The following is a 27,021-nucleotide window of genomic DNA, read 5'->3' as shown; positions in this document are numbered from 1 at the left end:
CAGTACTTTTAGAGAAATAGCGGTAACAAGAATTGTTAACGGACGGACGGACGGACGGACGGACGGACGGAAGGAAGGACGGACGGACGACGGACCACGGACGAAAGGCGATTTGAATAGCCCACCATCTGTTGATGGTGGGCTAAAAATCCAGTGGCACTATGTTCTATATGGAATGAATTTCTGACTGCAAAATAAATTACACTGTATTTATATCATTTTTTGTGTTATTTAGACATATATATACACGATTATAACCAATTATTGTTCAAATAGCTGTAATAAGTGTTATGCTTTCTTTTTTATCGTTTCCAGACACCTAAGTGTTTCTTTTAAAGTTTTACACACTTTTTTCTGTGGATAGTAGCACATATACACACACATTTTGCACACTGAAACCGTTAAAAACGTAAAAAAATTATTGAAACTTTCAATTATTCTTCATAGTTATTTAACAATTCTTCTTCTTTATATGATGAATAATTAAAAAACTTTAATAGATTAGGATAAAGGACTTCAAAGTTATCTTCATACAATATTTTTTGTTGATTAGATTATTGGTGTTTTATAAACATGTTTTTCATTCAACTAACCTCTTTTTAACAAAATTGTGTAGGTATTAATGTTTGCAGAAATGAACTTGACTACAAAATATAGCGAAATTCAATACTCCGCTAATATAAGCAACTAAACAGTTAATCTTTAATGTTAAAATCGTAAAATAAAACAAAAATAAATAACTTGCGAATTTTAGACTGTAAAAATCTTGTTTTATTTGCTAAATAACAGTAACATATTGCATGATATCACATCATAGTGTATGAATTAGTATAACAGTCCTTAATAGGACAAGAACGAAGACATTTACTTAATGATTAATTAATTATAAAATGTTAATGATTAACAAACAGCTGTCCTCATCGATGTAGAATTATGGTTGAATGCACACTACACTATATGCTACAATTATCTACTACAGAGCATACTGCAGTGCAATCAACCATGGTTCTCCCAGGGTGTGATGTCCTGTTCAGTCTTCAGTTCGTCCTTATTCAGAAATTCTAACATCATAAGTTTGTCTTTATAATTCCTCCTTAACAACCACTTTAGCTTCTTTTCTAATCTCTTTTCTAAATCAATCACAAAATCATGTAATTTTATAGCCATGATCAAATACAACAAGCAGTATGTTGCTCTTAATTACCGAAGCAGTTGTGATATATACATGTATTTCAGTTACTAAGACCCTATTTTTATCCATTAAAGAGCGGGTAGTACTGTTAGTTAATAGGGAATCGGTCATAAAGCCAAACAATGACACCTCTATGATAGAACACAGTAAAATATTGTATCACAAAGCATCTTTCCAAGGAAAACTTGGCAAGGTTTTTAAGAAAAGATCCTGATTTTATATCAAACACGACTTGTGAATACCAAACCATATATATAAATATATATATACATATTTCTAATTTTCTTCTTCTTGTGACATTCTTACTTCCACTGAAAGTTTTTACAAAACTTCTATGTATCTTTCCAAAAACACTTGGTCATAATTTTAAGAACTGAATTAAAGGCCAAACTATATATATCTCCTTCTCTTTGCTTTGAGACATTTTTATTCTTACTGATAGTTTTCATGAAATATACAAAGGTTTCATGACATGTGTCCTGGTCAGCTGCTTACTATGGCCTTGATAGCCTTCATTGTGTTCTAAGCAAAAATGTATCACTCTTGTCAAGATTAGCTGGCGACAACTGCCTCTGTAGTCTTACTGCCCAAAGTCACACTCTGGACCATGCTTGGCTGTTGGGTGGTGCTGGACGATTGTTTAGGAATGATGAAGGTTGACACAAAATCCTTTGGTCCGTAGACATTTTCTCTGGCTAGGAACTCCAAATAGACCCTCTTCGTAAGCTGGAATAAAAACAGGAATTCACAGATGTTTTTTTCTTTTTTTTTTATTGTAATAAAAATAAAGGCCAGATTTCAGCCAACTGACTACTCTGACAATTTTATAGTCTTTGTTTGTGTCTAGCTCATTTCCCCTTAAATGCACGGTGCAGTTTCTGTCAACATCTCTTCAGAAACAACTTTTGTCAATAAATAATTAAGGCGTGTAGACCAGATATTTGGTATGTATTCAATTGACTGATTTTACCAAGTTTTTTTTCGGTGAATGACCCTGGTCTTCATTCAAGGTCATATGGGTCATTAAGATAAAAAATCTTATAAAGACTTCTTGTCAATAATGAAGAGAATTAGATACCAAAATTGAGCATGTAATATACTAGATTGAAGGACAGAGATCTACCTAAAATAAGACTTGTTGTATGATAGGTGAATGGTTACCAAGTTTGTTCAATTGAAATCTTAAAATAAGAGGCCTGGAGACCAGATTAAGAATGCTGGGACGAAGGTTAACAGTAATTTACTAGTTTGCTTTATGGAGTGAGATTGAGTTACCTAGGTCAAAAACATGGAAAAATTTTCATAAGCTTTTAGTATGCATCATTATTTCTAAATAACAGATGAGCGATTCGGCCCCATATTTTTATTTCCAATTGATGTAAGAAGGTGTTTGGAATGGTAAAACTAATGACAAAACTAATTTACTTGGGAGAGTAAATAAAAAAATATTACTGTATTAAACCAAATTAGGACCTTAAGAAAAATTAATGGGATCAAATATAAACCTTTCACAAAACAAGAGGCTAATGGGCCTTAACGGTCATCTGACTATTAGCACAATACAACATAGTCGTTTAAAGATTTTGGCCTATTTGACCCCTGTGACCTTAATTGAAGATAAGGGTTATTTATTTGAACAAACTTAGTAGCCCTTCATCCCAGCATATCACAGGCCCAATATCAGCTCTCTAGGCTTCTTAGTTATTCACAAGAAGTCATTTTAAGATTTTAGCCATTTTGACCCCTGTGATCTTGAATAAAGGTCAAGGTCATTCATTTGTACAAACATGGTAGCTTTTCATCCTAGCATGTCACTGGCCCAATATCAGGCCTAGGTCTCTAGGCCTCTTTGTTATTCTCAAGAAGTTGTTTAAAGATTTAACCTATTTGACCCCTGTGAGCTTGAATGAAAGTCAAGATCATTCATTTGAACAAACTTGGTAGCCCTTCATCCCAGCATGCTGCAGGCCCAATATGAGTACCCTGGGCCTTCTGGGTCTTGAGAAGGAGTCATTTAAATATTTTAGCCTTTTTGACCTCTGTGACCTTGAATGAAGGTCAAGGTCATTCATTTGAACAACCTTGTTAGCCCTTCATCCCAGCATGCTACAGGGCAAATATCAGTAACCTGTGCCTTTCGGTTATTGAGAGGAAGTCGTTTGAATGAAAAGTTTGCGCACGACGGATGGTGGATGGCAGACGGCGCATGATGGCGGATGGCGCACGACAATGGACGGTGCATGATGACAAAAGGTCATCTTAACCCTTTGGGCCAGATGACCTTATCATAGAAATCGGGGCCCAGAGTATAGCGCGTGAGGATTGTTTTTAGAAATAGGGCCCAGAGTGTAGTGTGTGAGGAAAGTTGAAGATGTATATCATGTTCGACTAACTTACCTCAGTATTGCTGGAAGATTGTTTCAAGAAATCGGGGCCCAGAGTATAGCATGTGAGGAAGATATATGAGTTGTATCCTGTTAGACTAACTTAAATCAGTATTTGACTGAAGATTGTTTTGAGAAATCAGGGCCCAAAGTAAAGTGTGTGAGGAAGATTGAAGAGGTATATTATGTAAGACTAACTTACCTCAGTTTTTGACTGAAGATTGTTTCAAGAAATTGAGGCCCAGAGTATAGTGTGAGCGAGGAAAATTAATAAGGTATATCATATTAGACTAACTTACATCAGTATTTGACTGAAGATTGTTTTGAGAAATCAGGGCCCAGAGTATAGTGTATGAGGAAATCATGTAAGTCTAACTTACATCAGTTTTTTACTGAAGATTGTTTCAAGAAATCTGGCCCAAGAGTATAGAGTGCAAGGAAGATTGATGAGGTATATTGTGTATGCCTTACCTTGATACCCCTGGGATGGCCGAGATTGTCCTGGGATTGAGTCTGAAACATACATTGTAAAAGTTCCACTAATTCACACATAAACCAGATCTTCATTCCAATTCCTAATTTAATGTTGCACACCACTTGGTTTCTAATAAAAGGAAACCTGTGTAAGACAACACTATGGAGATTGTCCAATTTGGTCGGATTAGACAGGTTGTCAAGTCAAGGATTGTTGTTAACTACCATTGGTACAGGGGAATACACTGAGTGTCCGATTTGACTGGATGTCAGAAAAGTCAGGTGACGTATTAGACAGGCTTCACTGTAATTCCTAATTTGGAGTTTAGCATAATATGATTTACGAACATTCAACAGATAATTTTTTTTCACTGACTAGATTTCATTTTGATTTTTATAAAGGGCTTTGAGCCCTTTCTTTAACTCAGAAATGAGCTGTCATAAATTTCAATCCTTGTAACATTAGGAATTAGGGTTGGATTTCGTTAAGGATAAATCGGTAAAATACGATATCGGTATCAATAAAATGTTCACCAGCATTTTAATGATACTGATACTGATTTTGTGAAGAAATGTTTTCTAACATATTGATTTTATTTGCTTTGACATTTTAAAATTATATAAAAAAAATCAGACAAATTATTGTGCAAACAATGCTTTTCATCATATATCAGATATGCAAGACTTTTGAAGATCATGTTCTTTGCATACACTGCCTTTTTCTGTCATTTAGTCATTTTGTGGATTTCTTTTAAAATCATATGTGTATTTTGGTTCAAATACAGATATGAGCATCGGTACTTTTTAAAACGGGAATGTACCAGTATTTTTAAAAGCTATATTGGTATCAAGCACTGGTATCTAACCTTAATTGGGAAAACAAAATTTGAATGTTACTGTTATTTGCAACAGACCTGGGTGAGAAAGCGTAGGCTAAATCCCATCAAACCAGGGTGCATGTAAGTCACAAACTGGTTCTCCACCAAAGAAAGACGTGAATTGACATCTCTTGGATCAAAGTCGAAAAACTTGCTCTTCTTGTTTACATTCAACATATTGCCCTTCCAAAGAGCATCCCCTGCATCCAGAATGATGGCGTTGAGATGAGATACACAACTGAGGGTATCTGTGACAAACAGCTCACCAGCATTCCGTCGCTCCTTCAAAGAAGTCACTGACCTCCTGTAGCTGTAATGTAATAAAATCAAGTATAACTCTGGGACGCTGTCTAGCAACTCCCTTTTGCATGCAGATTACTTTCGTAATCCATAAGAATTTACAAAAGTTTATGTGCAAATTAATCATGATATACACATCACTTGCTTTATCAGGTCTCTAGGTAGCAATTTTTTAATTCACAAATATTAATGGATAACTCTCATCAGGGTTAGGGTCAATGGAAAACTGTAATAAGGGACTAGGGTCAATGGATAACTCTTATCAGGGACTAGGGTCAATGGATAACTCTCATCAGGACTAGGGTCAATGGATAACTCTGATCAGGGACTAGGGTCAATGGATAACTCTGATCAGGGACTAGGGTCAATGGATAACTCTGATCAGGGACTAGGGTCAATGGATAACTCTGATCAGGGACTAGGGTCAATGGATAACTGGATAACTGTGATCAGGGACTAGGGTCAATGGATAACTCTGATCAGGGACTAGGGTCAATGGATAACTGTGATCAGGGACTAGGGTCAATGGATAACTCTGATCAGGGACTAGGGTCAATGGATAACTGTGATCAGGGACTAGGTCAATGGATTACTCTGATCAGGGACTAGGGTCAATGGATAACTCTGATCAGGGACTAGGGTCAATGGATAACTGTGATCAGGGACTAGGGTTAATGGATAACTCTGATCAGGGATTAGGGTCAATGGATAACTGTGATCAGGAACTAGGGTCAATGGAAAACTGTTATCAGGGACTAGGGTCAATGGATAACTCTCATCACGGACTAGGGTCAATGGATAACTGTGATCAGGGACTAGGTCAATGGATAACTCTGATCAGGGACTAGGGTCAATGGATAACTCTGATCAGGAACTAGGGTCAATGGATAACTCTGATCAGGGACTAGGGTCAATGGATAACTCTGATCAGGGACTAGGGTCAATGGATAACTCTGATCAGGGACTAGGGTCAATGGATAACTCTGATCAGGGACTAGGGTCAATGGATAACTCTGATCAGGGACTAGGGTCAATGGATAACTTGATCAGGAACTAGGGTCAATGGATAACTCTGATCAGGGACTAGGGTCAATGGATAACTGTGATCAGGGACTAGGGTCAATGGATAACTGTGATCAGGGACTAGGGTCAATGGATAACTCTGATCAGGGACTAGGGTCAATGGATAACTCTGATCAGGGACTAGGGTCAATGGATAACTGTGATCAGGGACTAGGGTCAATGGATAACTGTGATCAGGGACTAGGGTCAATGGATAACTCTGATCAGGGACTAGGGTCAATGGATAACTGTGATCAGGGACTAGGGTCAATGGATAACTCTGATCAGGGACTAGGGTCAATGGATAACTCTGATCAGGGACTAGGGTCAATGGATAACTCTGATCAGGGACTAGGGTCAATGGATAACTCTGATCAGGGACTAGGGTCAATGGATAACTCTGATCAGGGACTAGGGTCAATGGATAACTCTGATCAGGGACTAGGGTCAATGGATAACTGTGATCAGGGACTAGGGTCAATGGATAACTGTGATCAGGGACTAGGGTCAATGGATAACTGTGATCAGGGACTAGGGTCAATGGATAACTGTGATCAGGGACTAGGGTCAATGGATAACTGTGATCAGGGACTAGGGTCAATGGATAACTGTGATCAGGGACTAGGGTCAATGGATAACTGTGATCAGGGACTAGGGTCAATGGATAACTGTGATCAGGGACTAGGGTCAATGGATAACTCTGATCAGGGACTAGGGTCAATGGATAACTCTGATCAGGGACTAGGGTCAATGGATAACTCTGATCAGGGACTAGGGTCAATGGATAACTCTGATCAGGGACTAGGGTCAATGGATAACTGTGATCAGGGACTAGGGTCAATGGATAACTCTGATCAGGGACTAGGGTCAATGGATAACTCTGATCAGGGACTAGGGTCAATGGATAACTCTGATCAGGGACTAGGGTCAATGGATAACTCTGATCAGGGACTAGGGTCAATGGATAACTCTGATCAGGGACTAGGGTCAATGGATAACTCTGATCAGGGACTAGCTAGGGTCAATGGATAACTCTGATCAGGCACTCGGTCAATGGATAGATAACTCTGATCAGGGACTAGGGTCAATGGATAACTCTGATCAGGGACTAGGGTCAATGGATAACTTGTATCAGGGACTAGGGTCAATGGATAACTCTGATCAGGGACTAGGGTCAATGGATAACTCTGATCAGGGACTAGGGTCAATGGATAACTCTGATCAGGGACTAGGGTCAATGGATAACTCTGATCAGGGACTAGGGTCAATGGATAACTCTGATCAGGGACTAGGGTCAATGGATAACTCTGATCAGGGACTAGGGTCAATGGATAACTCTGATCAGGGACTAGGGTCAATGGATAACTGTGATCAGGGACTAGGGTCAATGGATAACTTGATCAGGGACTAGGGTCAATGGATAACTGTGATCAGGGACTAGGGTCAATGGATAACTGTGATCAGGGACTAGGGTCAATGGATAACTCTGATCAGGGACTAGGGTCAATGGATAACTCTGATCAGGGACTAGGGTCAATGGATAACTCTGATCAGGGACTAGGGTCAATGGATAACTGTGATCAGGGACTAGGGTCAATGGATAACTCTGATCAGGGACTAGGGTCAATGGATAACTGTGATCAGGGACTAGGGTCAATGGATAACTCTGATCAGGGACTAGGGTCAATGGATAACTCTGATCAGGGACTAGGTCAATGGATTACTCTGATCAGGGACTAGGGTCAATGGATTACTCTGATCAGGGACTAGGGTCAATGGATAACTGTGATCAGGGACTAGGGTCGATGGATAACTCTGATCAGGGACTAGGGTCAATGGATAACTCTGATCAGGGACTAGGGTCAATGGATAACTGACTCATGATCAGGGACTAGGGTCAATGGATAACTCTGATCAGGGACTAGGGTCAATGGATAACTGTGATCAGGGACTAGGGTCAATGGATAACTGTGATCAGGGACTAGGGTCAATGGATAACTCTGATCAGGGACTAGGGTCAATGGATAACTGTGATCAGGGACTAGGGTCAATGGATAACTCTGATCAGGGACTAGGGTCAATGGATAACTCTGATCAGGACTAGGGTCAATGGATAACTCTGATCAGGTAGGGTCAATGGATAACTCTGATCAGGGACTAGGGTCAATGGATAACTCTGATCAGGGACTAGGGTCAATGGATAACTCTGATCAGGGACTAGGGTCAATGGATAACTCTGATCAGGGACTAGGGTCAATGGATAACTCTGATCAGGGACTAGGGTCAATGGATAACTCTGATCAGGGACTAGGGTCAATGGATAACTCTGATCAGGGACTAGGGTCAATGGATAACTCTGATCAGGGACTAGGGTCAATGGATAACTCTGATCAGGGACTAGGTCAATGGATAACTCTGATCAGGGACTAGGTCAATGGATAACTCTGATCAGGGACTAGGGTCAATGGATAACTCTGATCAGGGACTAGGGTCAATGGATAACTCTGATCAGGGACTAGGGTCAATGGATAACTGTGATCAGGGACTAGGGTCAATGGATAACTCTGATCAGGGACTAGGGTCAATGGATAACTCTGATCAGGGACTAGGGTCAATGGATAACTCTGATCAGGGACTAGGGTCAATGGATAACTCTGATCAGGGACTAGGGTCAATGGATAACTATGATCAGGGACTAGGGTCAATGGATAACTCTGATCAGGGACTAGGTCAATGGATAACTCTGATCAGGGACTAGGTCAATACTGATCAGGATAACTTCATCAGGGACTAGGGTCAATGGATAACTCTGATCAGGGACTAGGGTCAATGGATAACTCTCATCAGGGACTAGGTCAATGGATAACTCTCATCAGGGACTAGGGTCAATGGATAACTCTGATCAGGGACTAGGGTCAATGGATAACTCTGATCATAGGGACTAGGGTCAATGGATAACTGTGATCAGGGACTAGGGTCAATGGATAACTGTGATCAGGGACTAGGTCAATGGATTACTCTGATCAGGGACTAGGGTCAATGGATAACTGTGATCAGGGACTAGGGTCAATGGATAACTTGATCAGGGACTAGGGTCAATGGATAACTTGATCAGGGACTAGGGTCAATGGATAACTCTGATCAGGGACTAGGGTCAATGGATAACTGTGATCAGGGACTAGGGTCAATGGATAACTGTGATCAGGGACTAGGGTCAATGGATAACTCTGATCAGGGACTAGGGTCAATGGATAACTGTGATCAGGGACTAGGGTCAATGGATAACTGTGATCAGGGACTAGGGTCAATGGATAACTCTGATCAGGGACTAGGGTCAATGGATAACTGTGATCAGGGACTAGGGTCAATGGATAACTGTGATCAGGGACTAGGGTCAATGGATAACTGTGATCAGGGACTAGGGTCAATGGATAACTCTCATCAGGGACTAGGGTCAATGGAAAACTGTTATCAGGGACTAGGGTCAATGGATAACTCTGATCAGGGACTAGGGTCAATGGAAAACTGTTATCAGGGACTAGGGTCAATGGATAACTCTGATCAGGGACTAGGGTCAATGGATAACTCTGATCAGGGACTAGGGTCAATGGATAACTCTGATCAGGGACTAGGGTCAATGGATAGATAACTCTTATCAGGGACTAGGGTCAATGGATAACTCTGATCAGGGACTATGGTCAATGGATAACTCTGATCAGGGACTAGGATCAATGAATTACTCTCATCAGGAACTAGGGTCAATGGATAACTGTGATCAGGGACTAGGGTCAACATTAATACCAAGTCTGTTTGAGATAACCATCATATTCTGTATGTTTCTTTAACTATGTTTCTATGTGGATTTCATACAGTATTATAGGTTTTAATAAACAGACGGACAACAGATGCGTGTGCATATCTCTCCCAATTTATTCATTTTAACAAAAGAAACTGTGACCTACTTGCATAGTATCGAGCAGAAGCTGGATATTCCTACGCCGTTTAAACAGGCCAAAAGTCCTAGGAAACTCGAGGACAGGAGAGAGCTGAGGTGGACGAAGGGCAGACGGTAATTAGTCTCCAGGCATGCCACCTTCAACAGAATACTTACCCTTCAGTCTAAATCATGATCAAGTAGCATTTTAGTATGTGATATGAAATTCATTAATTAAATTCAATAATTTCATCACCTGGTTTGGACTATATACCAACATTCTTTTGCAGCTATTAAATTCCTTGATTTCCGTTTAAAGACAAGTTTGCACAGATAATTGTTCGCATATTTTAATAATTGAATAAATGATTCCTATCAATATAGATGGTGTAGATACTAATTCGATAAACTTTCACGAATTTACTTGGATCACGAAAGGAAATCGCACGTGAAAGAAAGCTGGTTTAAATCACTTTTGTTTCGATATAAGAGTGGCCAAATCAGGCACAGATATGATATTTCTGTCAATTAAAACAAGCCAATGGTTCGACATCATTTTCATTGAAACTTTTGATGTCACAATAGTGTTTTTACATGTTTGTCTTATGATTTTTATGACATGGCCGACTGAGCCAGTTATGTGATAAATGTTTGCAAATCATAAATACAAATTTTATGGTAGGGGAATTAAAAGTAAAACTGTGAACAAAAATATCTGTGAGCTTCTTTTGAATTAGGTAATCGCAATATTTATTCATTAACCTTGAAGGAAAGTTGATTTACTTATTTAATGGCATATTTCATTCTGGTAGACCATTATCTTTTTTGTAAAGGAGTAGATATGATAGGACCAGTATTTGGCCTTAATTTTTCAGGCCCAAAAATATTAACTCTGATCCACCTCAATTTCAAATCAATAAATACTCTCATACTTGCCATTCATCAAAACATAACTTTTTATAACCATGTAAACGATGTGCTCAACCTATGACGTCATCAAATTGATGATTTTCCTCTTCTCGCCAAATTTTGCTAGAAATACATCATCTTTAGGTTAGAAAAGGCTTGAAATGGATTTGGCCACCACCTTGGAGCAACTTTATATTTTGCATGGATATGCGTAAATACACGATACACAACGTGTGAAAATCTCTTTCTGCTCCACAAAGGCAGCCACATTCATTTTTAGAGAAAACCACTCAAAAAGTATGATTTTCAAGGATTTTTGAGAAAAATGGCGGGAAACTGCATGTTGATGACGTCATAGTGAACATAATTGGCTCATGCGGGATATTTTCGGGATGTAATGTATTAGCAAATTGTATTCAACTGTTATATGGCAAAATATGTTGTTCTTTACTGGAGAATTAATTTTGCGGCCATATTCTAGTCTTAACGTACCTTCTCCTTTCAAACAAAACTTTTCCCTAGAACTATAATACAAACCTCTTGTAAGAAGTTGACGGTACAGAATAGAAGGAGGTTATGGTTGGCCTCGAGTCGTAGACCTGTTATACAGAGCTGTCCAACATAATCTATCAGATCCGTAATAGTATTCTGGGGATCACACTCCTCTCGTTCCTCCTGGAAAAGGGTGTAGCTGGAAAGTACAAACACCCAATGTGTTGTAAGGGGAAAGTACAAACACCCAATGTGTTGTAAGAGAAAGTAACCAAGGCATAGTATGGTTGAGTTTTAATTTATACAGTAAAACTTGTCTTTAAAGTGAATAGTTGGGCAAAGAAAACCAGTCTAAATGCATTCATTGGCCTTCCAAATGTTCTCACATATTAGAACGACGGTCAAGTTCTGCTTACGTTGCCCAGTTCTGACCATTTAAATAAGGAAAAGTTCTAAAAATAAATTCGCCTAACTCTTTGAAAGCGAGGCTGCGTGGAAATGTAACCACAAACATAGTCAGTCTGGAAGACGTTTTAGGATTCATATACTATAAATTAATTTCTTCGCAAACAGAGAGGTTTTGACGGGAGATTTTATTTTTCTATTTCATAAGAAATTATACTGGATACATTCACACCATTTTTACCAACTTTAACTTTCCTTGCCCGACTGTTCACTTTAAGGACTGCTCAAGGGAAAAACTGCCCATTTGGTTACAACTTAAAACTGGTCTCATTTAGCAGGTGATCTTTATACATAGGTGGTCACTAAGGCAGGTTTTTACTGTACATAATCATGTCGCATACAGGTATCCTTTTAGCCATGTTGCACTTTTAAAGTTTTATATTTTTTTAATATAGAGCATAAATCTGAGATCTTGACTGCAAAAACATTGTTTGAAAAAAATTCATATTTAAAATTGGTCAAATGAAATGTATTCTTAATCTTGCAACAATATTTACACGACATTTTTTGCAAAATGTAGTCAACACCATGTTCTCATTGATGTCTGAGCAATTTTGAGTAAAAGTAATTAAGACTTAATATTATCATTATTTTTAATTTTATTTTTCTATTACTGATGAGTAAGACAATATTTTCTGGCATTGGGTATTACATTCTGTCAGTCGGATAATGCTCAAACCAAAAAAAAATATTGATCTTGTTTAGAACTAGAGAATTACATGACCATAACAACTGTAAATTGAAAAGAATAAATGATTTCACAATGTCTGAATAATGTACCCTTGACATGCCAATACAATGTATCTATAAAAGTGCCTACACCATAAATAGGATGTCAATGCTCTCTTTCAGAATAAGAGTATTCCTTAATCATTTTATACAAAAGAACTTCTGATTGCACATTCTTCTATTTAAAAATACTTTTTGTTGTTGTTGCTCATTTATGTCAAACATTTTTTGAAAGCTTAACATAATTTATGGGACACCTTTCGTATGATCAGGTGTAATAACAGATACCGGGGTAACTTGAGAACCTGTAGCCAGGTCTAAAGAAACTACTTACTGACAACACGGCTCCCCTTCCTTTCCAGACTTAGCATACTCTTGTTTTTTCTGTACCCACTCCATGTATCTGGGCCATTCATTGGCTGCATAATTCCGTACCAGCAACGTTAGACAATGAACAACTTGGCACTAAAATTGTGAGACAAGTATGGAAAATAGCATTTAAATCCTTTACACGGTGATCAATGAGGCAGAGTAATTTTAGGATTTTTTTTCATTAGTAATAAATCAAACAAAATCATAATTTAGATTCACATTTGGGATTCAAAGTTTGATATTGGTAAACAAATGTATTTCTCTGTCCATAATTTACATCAGCTTAAATAATATAATTTTACCAACAAAAGAAAAAAAAAAACAAAAACAAAAATAAACAAAGTTGGTGTCTTCAGTCTAGTTTCAGTAATACACTTGTTATATTGAAAGTAACTTTAAAGCATAAAGAAAATCTAAAGTTGTGGTTATCAGTGTAGCAATTGTGTTATCATGTTCAGCGTATTTCATTTAATTCCATTTTCAAATTGTTCTTTTGAATGTGTGAATTGACCATGGAAACCACTAATCCATCACAAATAACAGTGAAACACTTACCTTAAAATATACAGAAGAACAGCAGAACAGTTTTCTCAAAGGTTCAAGAATAGTATCATTTAATTCTGAAATAAATAGTGAAAAAAATGTAGATGGAAAAAATATTAGTAGTATGTTCATATCTACCTGTTATGTAAACTTCAGACAACCAAAGAGCTGCTGATGCTGAGGGTAGGTAATTAAATGTCTGTGTGACTCATATACCTACAAGTTAAGGTGTTTATTTTTATTCAATTTAAAACTGATGAATGGAATTTATTTGTTTCTCTATCAAAAACAGGAGCAGATGAATTATTATTTTTCTTTGGTTATAAAAGTTGCTTTTTGACACAATCACCAATGAAAAAATTACAAATAAAATTTTTAAAACTTCATGGCACTATGCCCTATATGGAATGATATACTGGCAGTAATGCACTAAAAGTAAAATTATTTTGTTTTTAATTTTGAGTTTATAAGATACAGTACATATACTGTATACATGATTAAAAAACAGTTAATGTTCAAATGATGGGTATCAGTTATGCCCTGTTGGCGGTAGAGCATTTTTAAATCTGTATATAACCAAGCCCTTACCTCCGAATGAACAGATTCGACACCTGGCGACAAGCTGTAATATTTCTGATCGAAAGTCCAGACCATTCCATGTGCTGAGGAACTTTGACAGAAAATGATCCACTGCTGGAATGCCTTCCTATTATTCAAAATAAAATACAAATAATATGAAATTTTATATACACATACATGCAACTGATCCATGAACGAGCCAAAAAAAAAAAAAAAAAATTGAAAATAAATTCCATGGAAGTGGATGTGTCGCCTGCACAGCATCACACAAGAATGAACTCAAACACCAAGGATTACCAGGGCTCGCGCTGTCAGTCGCCAATGGCGATTTTGAAATGCATTTGGCAAATTTAAAAACATCAACTATGTTCAGTGGCTGCAAATATAGCATAAAAGAGATTTAATCAATCTTCTTCATCGATATTTACAACACAGAATACAAATGTATACATGATGGAAAGACTATTTTGTCACTATAAGTTTATGAGCCAGATTATTATACGTTATGAATAAAAAAAATATTAAATATTGAAATACAATTTATGGTATGTGGTATTCATAGTGATAATCATTTACCTGTAGGAAGTCTGTGAAATCTATGAGCTTCACTAGTAAGGCTTTGGTAAGTTCTGTATCTGTAGCGTTCCAGCTGTTTTCAAGGATCTCTACAACAAATGAACCCTAAATACTTTAACAACATTTCTACAGATGACTTCTGTATATTCCTTTAGGGCAAATCTTTTATCTACTATATAAATTATTTAATTTTGCGGGGAGAAAATTTCGTGTTTTCCAACTTTTAGACCAATTCACGAGGAGAAAATTTGGCGCATCTTCGATTTCTAAGAGTATAAACTAGTAAGAGTTATCTTCCTTGGTATTCATTCTATTTATGACAAACTGTGTAAACCTTTTGGAACTCCTCGGGCAATATCACAGATTCATACTATTCACTATGTAAACCAGCGAGATAACATGAATGAATGAGTGCTAAAGGAAGTCCCAGGTAAGAAATCAATTTTACAGAAAATAATACAATATTCATTCTATAAGAATACTGTGTGATGTGTATTATCTTAATGAAATAAGAAATGGATATAATACAGTTGTTTGGCAATACTATGGTGATAGCATAGAGGGAAATTTGAAGATATTTGGAACTAAACGTAAGGCAAATGGCGGTATACAAAGGTGGCATCGGGTATTGTATAGGAAAGAAAACTGTTCAGTTGGTGGTATGCGTTTGGTTGTATTTTTGGGTGGCGATAATTCAAGGGTATTTTTTATGACATATATGTTCCTGTCTCCACATGAAATCTGAGACAGGACAGGATGGGACAAACGTAACAATATTGAATTAAAATCAAAAGAATAATATCTGTCTTTATATGAGAATGGTATGTCTTTTTTACATGAAGGTTTACCATTTGTAAGTGTAGCATGTAGCCAGTATGAGAATCGTGTTGTGGCTGTCTGGTCACGTGTGTAGGACAACATGTGTTGGCCAAGCTGGCTCCGCAGTACTGAGCCTATCTGGCTGGGAAACTGAAAACAGTTAACAGAGAATTAAATCAAAGTAGGAATTAGACACAATAATCAACAAGCAAATTCGTGGAATTTCCATCCCCTGCTTTCAGGACATATTGTTGGTAAACATTATTGAGGTTAGGTTTAACCTTGGTTGAAACATGAAAAAATAAAATGAAGTCTTATTCGGAAGTAAGACATTTAAAGATGCTCCACCTTTGACAAATAGTATTTTTTCACTATTAAAACAGGAGTAGACAATTTAGTATTTCTTTTCAGTAACAAAAGTTGCTTACTTTACACCATTACCACCATTGAAAAGTTTGAGCTTCTAATTTTACTTCAAGTTAAAAATATAAAAAATAATTAATTGCATCCCGAAAAAATTCTGTGGCACTATATCCTATTTGGAATGAAGTACTTATTGCACATGCACCAAAGGCAAAATAAATTATTTTATATCATTTTTTTTGTGTTAATTAGACATATATATACACGATTAAACACCAATCATTGTTCAAATGATGAATATCATTTATGCTCTGTCTGTGGTGGAGCATCTTTAACTTTATTACCAAGTTTGAAGAAAATCGGTTAATATTTATTATAGTTGTTGTACGGAAGTGGCAGAAAATGAGTTTTTTTTTTATTAAATCAAAGGGCCATAACTCTGCAAATTAAGATCTGCCAAAAATGGCGATCGAACTTGGCTAAGCCCTTAAGGCATTTAACTTTGTTGCCAAGTTTTAATAATCATTTGTTAGTTATTACACAGAAACTACAGAATAATAACATTTGTAGTAAATTTAAGAGCCTTAACTCTGATAAATAACATCCGCTGAAAGAGTTGATCGAACCTGGCCAGGCACTTAAGGCATTCAACCTTGTTACCAAGTTTGAAGAAAATCGGTTAATATTTATTACAGTTATGGTACGGAAGTGGCAGAAACTGACTTTTTTTATTAATAAGGTTCGGTGAAAGTCGCGATCCAACTTGGACGAGTCCTTAAGGCATTTAACCTTGTTACTAAGTTTGAAGAAAATCGGTTTACATTTATTACACTTATTGCACGGAAATGGCAGAAAATGATGTTTTTAGTAATTCAAAGGGTCATAACTTCACTAAATAAGGTCCATCGACAGTGGCGATCGAACTTGGCGAGCCCTTAAGGCATTTAACCTTGTCACCAAGTTTGAAGAAAATCGGTTCACATTTGTTACAGTTATAGCATGGAAACGAAGTGTTACAAACAGACGGACCGACAGACAGACGGACCAACCCAAATTAATATCCCCCGTTTTCGGGAAAGCGGGGGATAAAAAAAGAATTATACAGAATCATTATAAATCCTGAAATAAATCACCTTAGATTTGAACTTGCGATCCAAAGGTGGAATGTTTGTGGTAATATATCGGGACATCTTAACCACTCAGCCACTTGTAAATGAAAGATAACTTTTAATTATAATCAAGAAAGTCCTGATACTTACCTCAATTCGATCCACATTTTCCAGAATACTCTTAAAGTCTGTGATCTGTACAAATGGCACCTTGGACTGCTCTAAAGAAGTCAGGATCTCTTCCTTTGGTATGTTGGTTTCTCTGGTCGTGTCAGAATGGATTGTGGGTACTGGGTCAGTTCTCCGCCGCTTGGCTCTCTGTATGTAGTAAATATGATATCACAGAAACATCAGGAAAGTGTTGAAATTCTAAACATAAATAGGTTGATAACATGTGTTTTAATGCTATTAGTAACAGAATAATTACTACATAGTGCAGGGAAAAAGATTTGGTTTAAACAAAATTGTTGGTGCCCACAATTTCTTTAATTTTCTAGTTTTTTTTTAAAGTTTTTTTTATATCATCCTTCCATAAGAGACCATCTCCATTATAAGACCACTTGATCTCTGTCCCAAATGTTTTACAATTGATCAAACTCAAGAATTTTAAGGACTTTAAGAACTATTGGCTTTCTAAAGTTAATCAATGTACATTCAGACTTTGATATTATGAAATCAATGGGCCCAGGAGGATTGGTTAAAAATAGGTATCAATATATCTGAGTTTATTATAAGTGGGTGAGACTGTAGTGTAGTATTTAATAGCATGTAAAAACCTTAACTTTTATTTTTCAGGAAAAAACATATATCTCGCAATTTTTTTTATTTCAACACACTGAACCCACTTCAAACAATGGAATGAACCTTTAATACCTTCATTCACTGACCTTGAATGAAGGTCAAGGTCACTCATTTGAACAAACTTAATTCCTGTATGCCACAGACCTATTTTCAGGTCTCTTAGGTATTGAGAAGAAAGTGGTTAAAGATTTTTGACCTTTTTGACCAATGTGACCATGAATGAAGGTGAGGGTCATTCAGTGATCAAACTTGATAGACCTTTATTAGAGCATGTCATTATCATAGCCCAAATGAATTCAATGCAGAACACAGTTATCTCTTTATCGATATCATTGATAACTCAAAACATGATTAATAAAGCATGAAAGGCACTAACTATGTAATCAAGTCAGATTAGATCCTAACTTACAGGAGTCTGAAGGTTGGTCTCTATAGATTTTAGATTTGAGGTGACTGAGTGCCTGACTAAATCCTAACTTACAGGAGTCTGATGGTTGGTCTTTATAGATTTGAGGTGACTCAGTGCCAGACTAGATCCTACTTACAGGAGTCTGATGGTTGGTCTCTATAGATTTGAGGTGACTCAGTGCCAGACTAAATCTTAACTTACAGGAGTCTGACAGTTGGTCTCTATAGATTTGAGGTGACTCAATGCCAGACTAAATCCTAACTTACAGGAGTCTGATGGTTGGTCTCTATATAGATTTGAGGTGACTGAGTGCCAGACTAGATCCTCCTTACAAGAGTCTGACGGTTGGTCTCTATAGATTTGAGGTGACTCAGTGCCAGACTAAATCCTAACTTACAGGAGTCTGATGATTGGTCTCTATAGATTTGAGGTGAGTCAGTGCCTTACTAAATCCTAACTTACAGGAGTCTGATGATTGGTCTCTATAGATTTGAGGTGACACAGTGCCAGACTAAATCCTAACTTACAGGAGTCTGACGGTTGGTCTCTATAGATTTGAGGTGACTCAGTGCCAGACTAGATCCTAACTTACAGGAGTCTGATGGTTAGTCTCTATAGATTTGAGGTGACTCAGTGCCAGACTAAATCCTAACTTACAGGAGTCTGATGGTTGTCTCTATAGATTTGAGGTGACTCAGTGCCTGACTAAATCCTAACTTACAGGAGTCTGACAGTCGGTCTCTATAGATTTGAGGTGACTCAGTGCCTGACTAAATCCTAACTTACAGGAGTCTGATGGTTGGTCTCTATAGATTTGAGGTGACTCAGTGCCAGACTAAATCCTAACTTACAGGAGTCTGACGGTTGGTCTCTATAGATTTGAGGTGACTCAGTGCCAGACTAAATCCTAACTTACAGGAGTCTGATGGTTGGTCTCTATAGATTTGAGGTGACTCAGTGCCAGACTAAATCCTAACTTACAGGAGTCTGACAGTTGGTCTCTATAGATTTGAGGTGACTCAGTGCCTGACTAAATCCTAACTTACAGGAGTCTGACGGTTGGTCTCTATAGATTTGAGGTGACTCAGTGCATGACCAAATCCTAACTTACAGGAGTCTGACTGTTGGTCTCTATAAATTTGAGGTGACTCAGTGCCTGACTAAATCCTAACTTACATGAGTCTGACGGTTGGTCTCTATAGATTTGAGGTGACTCAGTGCCAGACTTGATCCTAACTTACAGGAGTCTGACAGTTGGTCTCTATAAATTTGAGGTGACTCAGTGCCTCACTAAATCCTAACTTACAGGAGTCTTACGGTTGGTCTCTATAGATTTAAGGTGACTCAGTGCCAGACTTGATCCTAACTTACAGGAGTCTGATGGTTGGTCTCTATAGATTTGAGGTGACTCAGTGCCTGCCTAAATCCTAACTTACAGGAGTCTGACGGTTGGTCTCTATAGATTTGAGGTGACTGAGAGCGAGGCTGGATTCACAATGGAGTGGCTCATTATTCTCTTGGACTTTCCGAATCAACATCTCCCACTTTTTGTCTCGTGATGGAAAGAAAAGCTGAAACAAAGAATGCATAATATTGCATATTTCAAACAATGCTGCTAAGCTTTACAAGTGTACTCCACACACCATTATTTTTGTATCAAAACTACTTATCCTTTACATATTTCAAAACTTGGCTTCACATATCACTTTCTTTATCACAATGTGCATGTTTCATATAGCTGGTTTGTCTCATATCAGAATTGGTATCCCCCAGATACATATTTAAAATATAAGCTGTATTTTGGCGAGGGTTAAGAAAGACAAAAGAAGCGAGCCTCTGGAGAGCTACTTTTGTCTTTCTGTCCCACGCCAAAATACAGCTTATATCTTATTAAAGATACTGACCATGTATCCTTTTTATCCTGCAACATTACCAAAATGTATATAATTTTTCTTATATTTAGCAGTGTTACATTTATTAACAAACTTGTATTAAAATGTTCAACAAACATTTCTGACTTTCAAATAATGGATCAACCAATAGGAGGTCAATGGAATTGGCACACGTGAGAAATAAAGTTTCAATAAGTGCCAAATACATCAGAAATATATGTGGTTGGTGTATTCTGACAATGAAATGCTGGTTGCAGAATAAATTGATTTATAAAGTCACCAACAAACAAAGCAGTTCAGCAGACAGACAATGTTTACAAACAATGTTCTCCTGTCAGAGATTCTGATTCCAAATAATAGCTAAATCTTCAAGCAAAACCTAATACAAACCCTTGCTCTTTTAGGCATCACCACTGACATCATGTTTGGGTAGTAGAGCTGATAAATCGCCAGAAGTCCAGTTAAATATGGCTGTGCCCCCTATGAAGTAAATTCAAGTATTACAACATTGAGTAGTCATGAGCCTGAATTCAAATTTAATTATTAATTTGTTTATATAAATCAACTTTAATGTATCATTCATTCACAACTTATTCTTTACCACTGGAACACTGTTGAGGTCTAGGCACAAAATAGTGATATGACAGTTTCAAGATAGCAAAATCACATGGTTTGCTTATGATTATCACACCATCTGGTAATTGTGATGTTATAGAGTCCCACTAAAATATGCCATTATACAATTATATAAGGTGACCTTAGGATTATCACACAAGTCGTTAATGTAACTCGAAGGTTACATGACCGCTCAAGAGTTTGGTTTTTGTCTGGTTTTTTTTTACCTCAGTTTGTTTAGAGAAAATTGGGCCAGGACAGACATATTTGAACCTAAACAATCTATGAAAGCTTTTGACATCTCTTACCATCTTGTTCTGTATCATAAGAAGTCGACGAACTCTGAAAAGTCGGACATCTTGCTTCTGTGTCAACAGGTACAATAGGTGACATACATAGGGCATCTACAAATATACAAATACATCAAACGATTGAATTGGTGACAGGGTACTTTTTTTAAATACTGCCTTATTTCAGTGGGACAGTTTGAATGAAAAAAGTAACAATTGAATCTTACTTTAATCTAAAAATCTACATCATTAATTAAATTAAAATATCTGAAAATAATACGGAACAAACTACGGCTTATTTATCATTAAAGCAATAATGATTCCAATTAATGATTTGTTACTGTCGACACAATAATAGTGTGAACGGTTTCGGTTGATCACAAGAGTTTAACTGCATTGAGCAAATGTGTGTCTCTGCAGAGATCGATTAGGCGATGTTTTACGACAGAATGATGATTATAAGATCGCTATTGTATCCTATATTATATGAAATATATGCGTACAACTTGATTGCCAATTATTTCATTGAAAACACAGCGAAATGATTTTATAGAATTCCGGGAAATAACCTGATTGCCAACATATGTGTCACACGTGTGCAATTTTAGAAGTTGTTCATAACATCGTTTTATCGCTGTCTACAGACATTTATTAAACATACATAATATTCAAATAATAGAAATAACTTGTGTATCAATATTTCATCATTTTTGATGGTTATATAATCTTTTTTCTTGATAACGATCCCGCAGAAATCTGAAGCCAAATCGAGTCTGGCATTTGTTGTCATTGTAAACAGCTACGCTTCAGTCGACCGATTTTCTGTGTACCTTTAGCTTCTGTACGTGTAGTACGGTTTCCTAATTCATACGTTTAGTATTTTTTGGGTTACATTTCAGTCTTCGATTTCCTCATGATAATGTTTCAACGCTTGCCAAAAACTGATGTCCGATTTGACTACGTTAATTACTGTACATACTGAAAGTAATCTTAAAATATGCAAACTACTACAGTAATATTGCTAGGAGTTTTGTAATATACGGTACATTTCGTTAAAAACATGTGTAATCGTTGTCGCATGTCGCTGCAGCTATAATGAAATACCTGTGTAGACACACATGACGTAACAGCGCCACCTGCCGGCACCGTCGAGGTAACATGACCAATACCTACAGAATGAAAAAAGACAATCAATCTTACTTTAGTTAAATTAAAATATCTGAAAATAATACGGAACAAACTACGGCTTATTTATCATTAAAGCAATAATGATTTGTTATCGTCGAGAGTGTAGCGACAGCAAATGTGTGTCTCTGCAGAGATCGATTAGGCGATGTTTTACGACAGAATGATGATTATAAGATCGCTATTGTATCCTATATTATATGAAATATATGCGTGTAACTTGATTGCCAATTATTTCATTGAAAACACAGCGAAATGATTTTATATGAATTCCGGGAAATCCCGATTGCCAACATATGTGTCACACGTGTGCAATTTTAGAAGTTGTTCATAACATCGTTTTATCGCTGTCTACAGACATTTATTAAACATACATAATATTCAAATAATAGAAATAACTTGTGTATCAATATTTCATCATTTTTGATGATTATATAACCTTTTTTCTTGATAACGATCCCGCAGAAATCTGAAGCCAAATCGAGTCTGACATTTGTTGTCATTGTAAACAGCTACCCTTCAGTCGGCCGGTTTTTCCGTGTACCTTTAGCTTCTGTACGTGTAGTACGGTTTCCTAATTCATACGTTTAGTATTTTTTGGGTTACATTTCAGTCTTCGATTTCCTCATGATAATGTTTCAACGCTTGCCAAAAACTGATGTCCGATTTGACTACGGTAATTACTGTACATACTGAAAGTAATCTTCCAATATGTAAACTACTACAGTAATATTGCTAGGGAGTTTTGTAATATACGGTACGTTTCGTTAAAAACATGTGTAATCGTTGTAGCATGTCGCTGCAGCTATAATGAAATACCTGTGTAGACACATGTGGCGTAACAGCGCCACCTGCCGGCAACGTCGAGGTAACATGACCAACACCTGAGACCAAGTTATCGAGAGTGTAGCGACAGCCTGCCAGGCAATAGCAACAGATGGCCGATGTAGTGATCAACCGAAACCGTTCACACTATTATTGCGTCGACACATACCATGGTCTGATTCTCCAGGAAGAAGAATATGATGCCGTATAGCTTGTGTAGGTTCTCCTTCTTGTCTATATAGTCATACACAACCAAAATCCATCGAAGGAAAAGAGTCTGCAACAGAAGAACATGTACAATGTATAAAGATTTTTTACAAATTGAATAATCAGGTATTTTTTTCTCAATCATTCTTTGAGTCACGAAACCTTGTTTTGAAGGGACATATATTTGTAATAAAATGTCAAAACAATGATTCTCTCCCTATACAATGTATAATTATACTTTGATCAATTTGGTTTTTTTTTTGTAATTTTTTTTATTTATCTATTTATCTATCAAAAGTGAAAGTCATAGTAATACTTTGCCTAGCTTATATAGGCACACACACACAATTATGAAGGTACACTCAAACCTGTCTATAAAAACTAGTGATATTTATCCTACATAATATTTCGGGACATCTTAATTACTTGGCCATCGTTGCACTTTCGGGAAAGAAAATTGGCACCATCACAATGTCTTCTGTTGTCACCTGTGTCCTTACCTTATTTTTGTTAACTTGATTACCAGTGAAAAGATGTCAAATGCATAAAACTGACTGTTAACGTTGATTACCTGTATCTTGATGGAAGGCTTGTTGGTACACATGTGTGAAATAGCGTTTATAACTGCCTGTTCTGGTACCACTGTGGCGGGGGTCAGTGAACGAACCAGTCGTCCACATACTGTCTCAGCTAAAAATGAAAATTAAATTAAAATACTCACAAAGTTGTTTTATATCCACATGTAGAAAATAGTTATTACCCATTCAAATTTTAAACAGAATCTTAGCTATTATCAAAACAAAATGTATTCAATCTACTACAAGTTTATATAATGTAACCTTTGGAGAATAATTTCTTTATTAAACACATTAAAGCAATACCATTTTTTTCCTCCATTTTTTCCATATGTTTTATTTTGAAGTACTATCAAAAGGTAAGTTTTAAAAAGAACAATATGTCACAATACAGATTATAAAATACATTAACAAAATATTACGGATATAAGTGTTGGCTGCAGCATCAACTAAAATTGTGATGTATTCAGCTGGCAGTCCTTTGGTCTTAGACGTCTCCTCAATAAGCTCCAAGGACATCTGTAGTTTGATGTTATTCTTGACCTGGACACGCTCTTTAACTGTTAATAAAAACATAACAACAATGAGCAAACAGGAAGACAAGGGAGACATTCGATGGATTTTTATCATTTACGCGAATGTCAGTAGATCCCGAAAATAACCCCCACCATCATGAAATTAACCACCCTGGAAAATGTTCACGTTTACAGCACATACTAATTGCACTTATCATGATGCGCCTTACATTATGTTAAATCTTACATGTTCATTTACAGTAAAAATCTCAATATAGAGTCAAATCATTATATTTCTCAGTTATCTGAAGAGTCAAAACATATGTACATAATTATATAGACATGCTTAAACTCAAGAGTCAAATCTTATTTTTGAGAGTCTATCTGTATCTGTTACGACGCTATATCCCAAGACTGGTAATCTTGCGGCGGGTGAGAGCACAGGGACTTGTAACGTAGGTTGTGAGAAAGTCTGTTGTGTATACATGTGTACTAGGCCTATATACTATATAAAAGGACAAGGGAACCAACGGCTCGCTTGGAAGAGGTACACCTGCCTCTACAAAAGTCGCCCGTATTCCGTCAAACATGGATAGATATGTATATATTTAATACTAATATATTCTTAAATAAATTTGCGATACGGAAAACACAACTTCAGACACGAATTAATATATTAACATACCTTTATGTCATTATGAACGTGGAAAATGCAGTCAGATATCCTCACTGTCGTTATGCCTGTCCAGTGAAATCTAGGTCAAAGGCACTCATATTCCCTTGTAACAAATTTTGTATGCATTCATTTCACTTTCTGGTGATATTTTCCCGTTGCAAATACAAATAGGCTATCTCCCATAACGCTTTCATTAATCCAATCCAACAAATAAGCGAGGAATCACACTTTTTTTTATCCAGCACTCGACTCTTGTTCGTATAATCCGCCATATTGTAATTGATGATGGGTACCTTTTTTGGTGTACTTGCCCTTACCCGATACTGCACTGAAATTCTGTACCCAGACTCTATGTATAAATTATGTTTCATGGTTAAGGTTCTTAGAAGTACCTTTATTTGAAATACACGTATCTTTAATTGAAGAATCTAACTTAATTCGAGACTCTAATGTTTTACTTTACCGTTACCACATTAATATTGTAGCTTTTAGTATACAGGCACTGTACATGTGTATATGGGGTTTCCAGTTCGGGTCCGGGTATGGGGTACACAATATCTACTCAAACGTGTTTAACCTAGATTTCAGTGGACAAGCAAAACGACAGCGAGGAAATCTGACTGCATTTTCCACGTTCATAATGAAATAAAGGTATGTTAATATATTAATTCGTGATTAAAGTTGTGTTTTCCATGTCAAAAATTTATTTAAGAATGTATTGGTATTTTATATGTACATATTTATCCATGTTTGACGGAATACGGGCGACTTTTGTAGAGGCAGGTGTGTACCTCTTCACACATGTATACACAACAGACTTTCTCACAAGTCCCTGTGGGTGAGAGAGAGCGCAGGAGGTGGTTAGTAGCGCGTTTCGAGTGCTGATCTGAATGCCTCGATATGTCAAAAATATACTCTCAGGGGTCAACTGGATACCCTGGTTCTGACAATAAGAATAAATATTCATGTTTAATGATCCTACTGTTGAATTGGCATAAATCAAAATCGTAAACAGGAGCAAGTCAGATACATGCAGACTGTGCTAAACTTGATGCGTGATACACCAGGACTGCTGGGTCTTCAAACTATAAAATTTGCATATAAACTTTGACCATGTCATACCATTTTTAAAATAACGAATAGCACTATCAAGATTATCAGACGAACTTCGTCTTTTCCTGCTTTTCTTTTCTGTCTGTTTATTTTTCGCGCTGTCCATTTTGAATGTCGGCGTAGGTAAGACGCTTGAGCACAATTGCCTTGAATACAAACAAGGATGTGAGCCCGATTATTTTTTCCACGAAGGGAGATAACTCTAACCACACAATGTTACCGTCGATATGTACACAAACATGTAAGATAGGATGAAAGCGAAGCAGGGGAAAGTAATTAAACTGTGATCAAATTATCTTGATTACACTCTGAAAATGGCTTCAGGTAAATTTATTTTCAGTTAATGTGTAAAGAATCGCAGTACAGAAACCACATTTTTCTCAACAAAAAAACGGGACTACTGCCACTGAATATTTGAACGAAATGTTATTTCTACTGAGAGACTGTCTGCATAACGAAAAGAGTTAACGTTTTCTACAACTTAGATGGTCACTAGATACATGCAATGCCAAATTTTAAACGTCAAAGACGTTTTGCTTTAGGCTATATTTTGTCTTTACAAAGCACAAACAGCTGAATGCCAGGTTCCATCATAGGTATTTAGCAAGCTGGTCAAAGACCCACTATAGACTAATCTGTATTAGTTTATAGTGGGTCTTTGACTTACCAGTGCGCTGAATACCTATGGTTACATCCTTCAAAAGTGGGACCAGGGGGATATAATCAGTTTAACTGAGA

The 27,021-nt window shown here is 36.9% G+C and overlaps 1 protein-coding gene across 2 annotated transcripts; it reads right to left on the bottom strand.

Annotated features, from left to right (window-relative positions):
• Positions 1-735: 735 nt before the first annotated feature.
• On the bottom strand, positions 736-26,435 carry LOC138307814 (centromere protein I-like). Of its 2 annotated transcripts, none has more exons than XM_069248710.1 (18): positions 26,293-26,435; positions 24,402-24,539; positions 23,976-24,094; positions 23,367-23,474; positions 21,206-21,301; positions 20,673-20,762; positions 19,827-19,961; positions 17,331-17,498; positions 15,738-15,858; positions 14,890-14,978; positions 14,323-14,440; positions 13,747-13,811; positions 13,154-13,284; positions 11,671-11,824; positions 10,253-10,383; positions 4,965-5,238; positions 4,048-4,089; positions 736-1,918 (listed from the first exon to the last, which is right to left on the bottom strand). In XM_069248710.1, exons 1-18 carry the CDS (start codon positions 26,387-26,389, stop codon positions 1,745-1,747), a joined length of 2,250 nt encoding a protein of 749 aa, XP_069104811.1. In that variant the 5' UTR covers positions 26,390-26,435; the 3' UTR covers positions 736-1,744. The 2 variants fall into 2 exon arrangements, with proteins under 2 accessions (XP_069104811.1, XP_069104812.1); XM_069248711.1 differs by lacking the exon at positions 26,293-26,435 and adding an exon at positions 25,180-25,510.
• Between the last annotated feature and the right edge of the window lie 586 nt (positions 26,436-27,021).

Source organism: Argopecten irradians, chromosome 14 (genome assembly GCF_041381155.1).
Source record: "Argopecten irradians isolate NY chromosome 14, Ai_NY, whole genome shotgun sequence".
Taxonomy (NCBI): domain Eukaryota; kingdom Metazoa; phylum Mollusca; class Bivalvia; order Pectinida; family Pectinidae; genus Argopecten; species Argopecten irradians.
The sequence above is the reverse complement of the archived record's forward strand: the minus strand, read 5'-3'. Positions and strand labels throughout refer to the sequence as shown.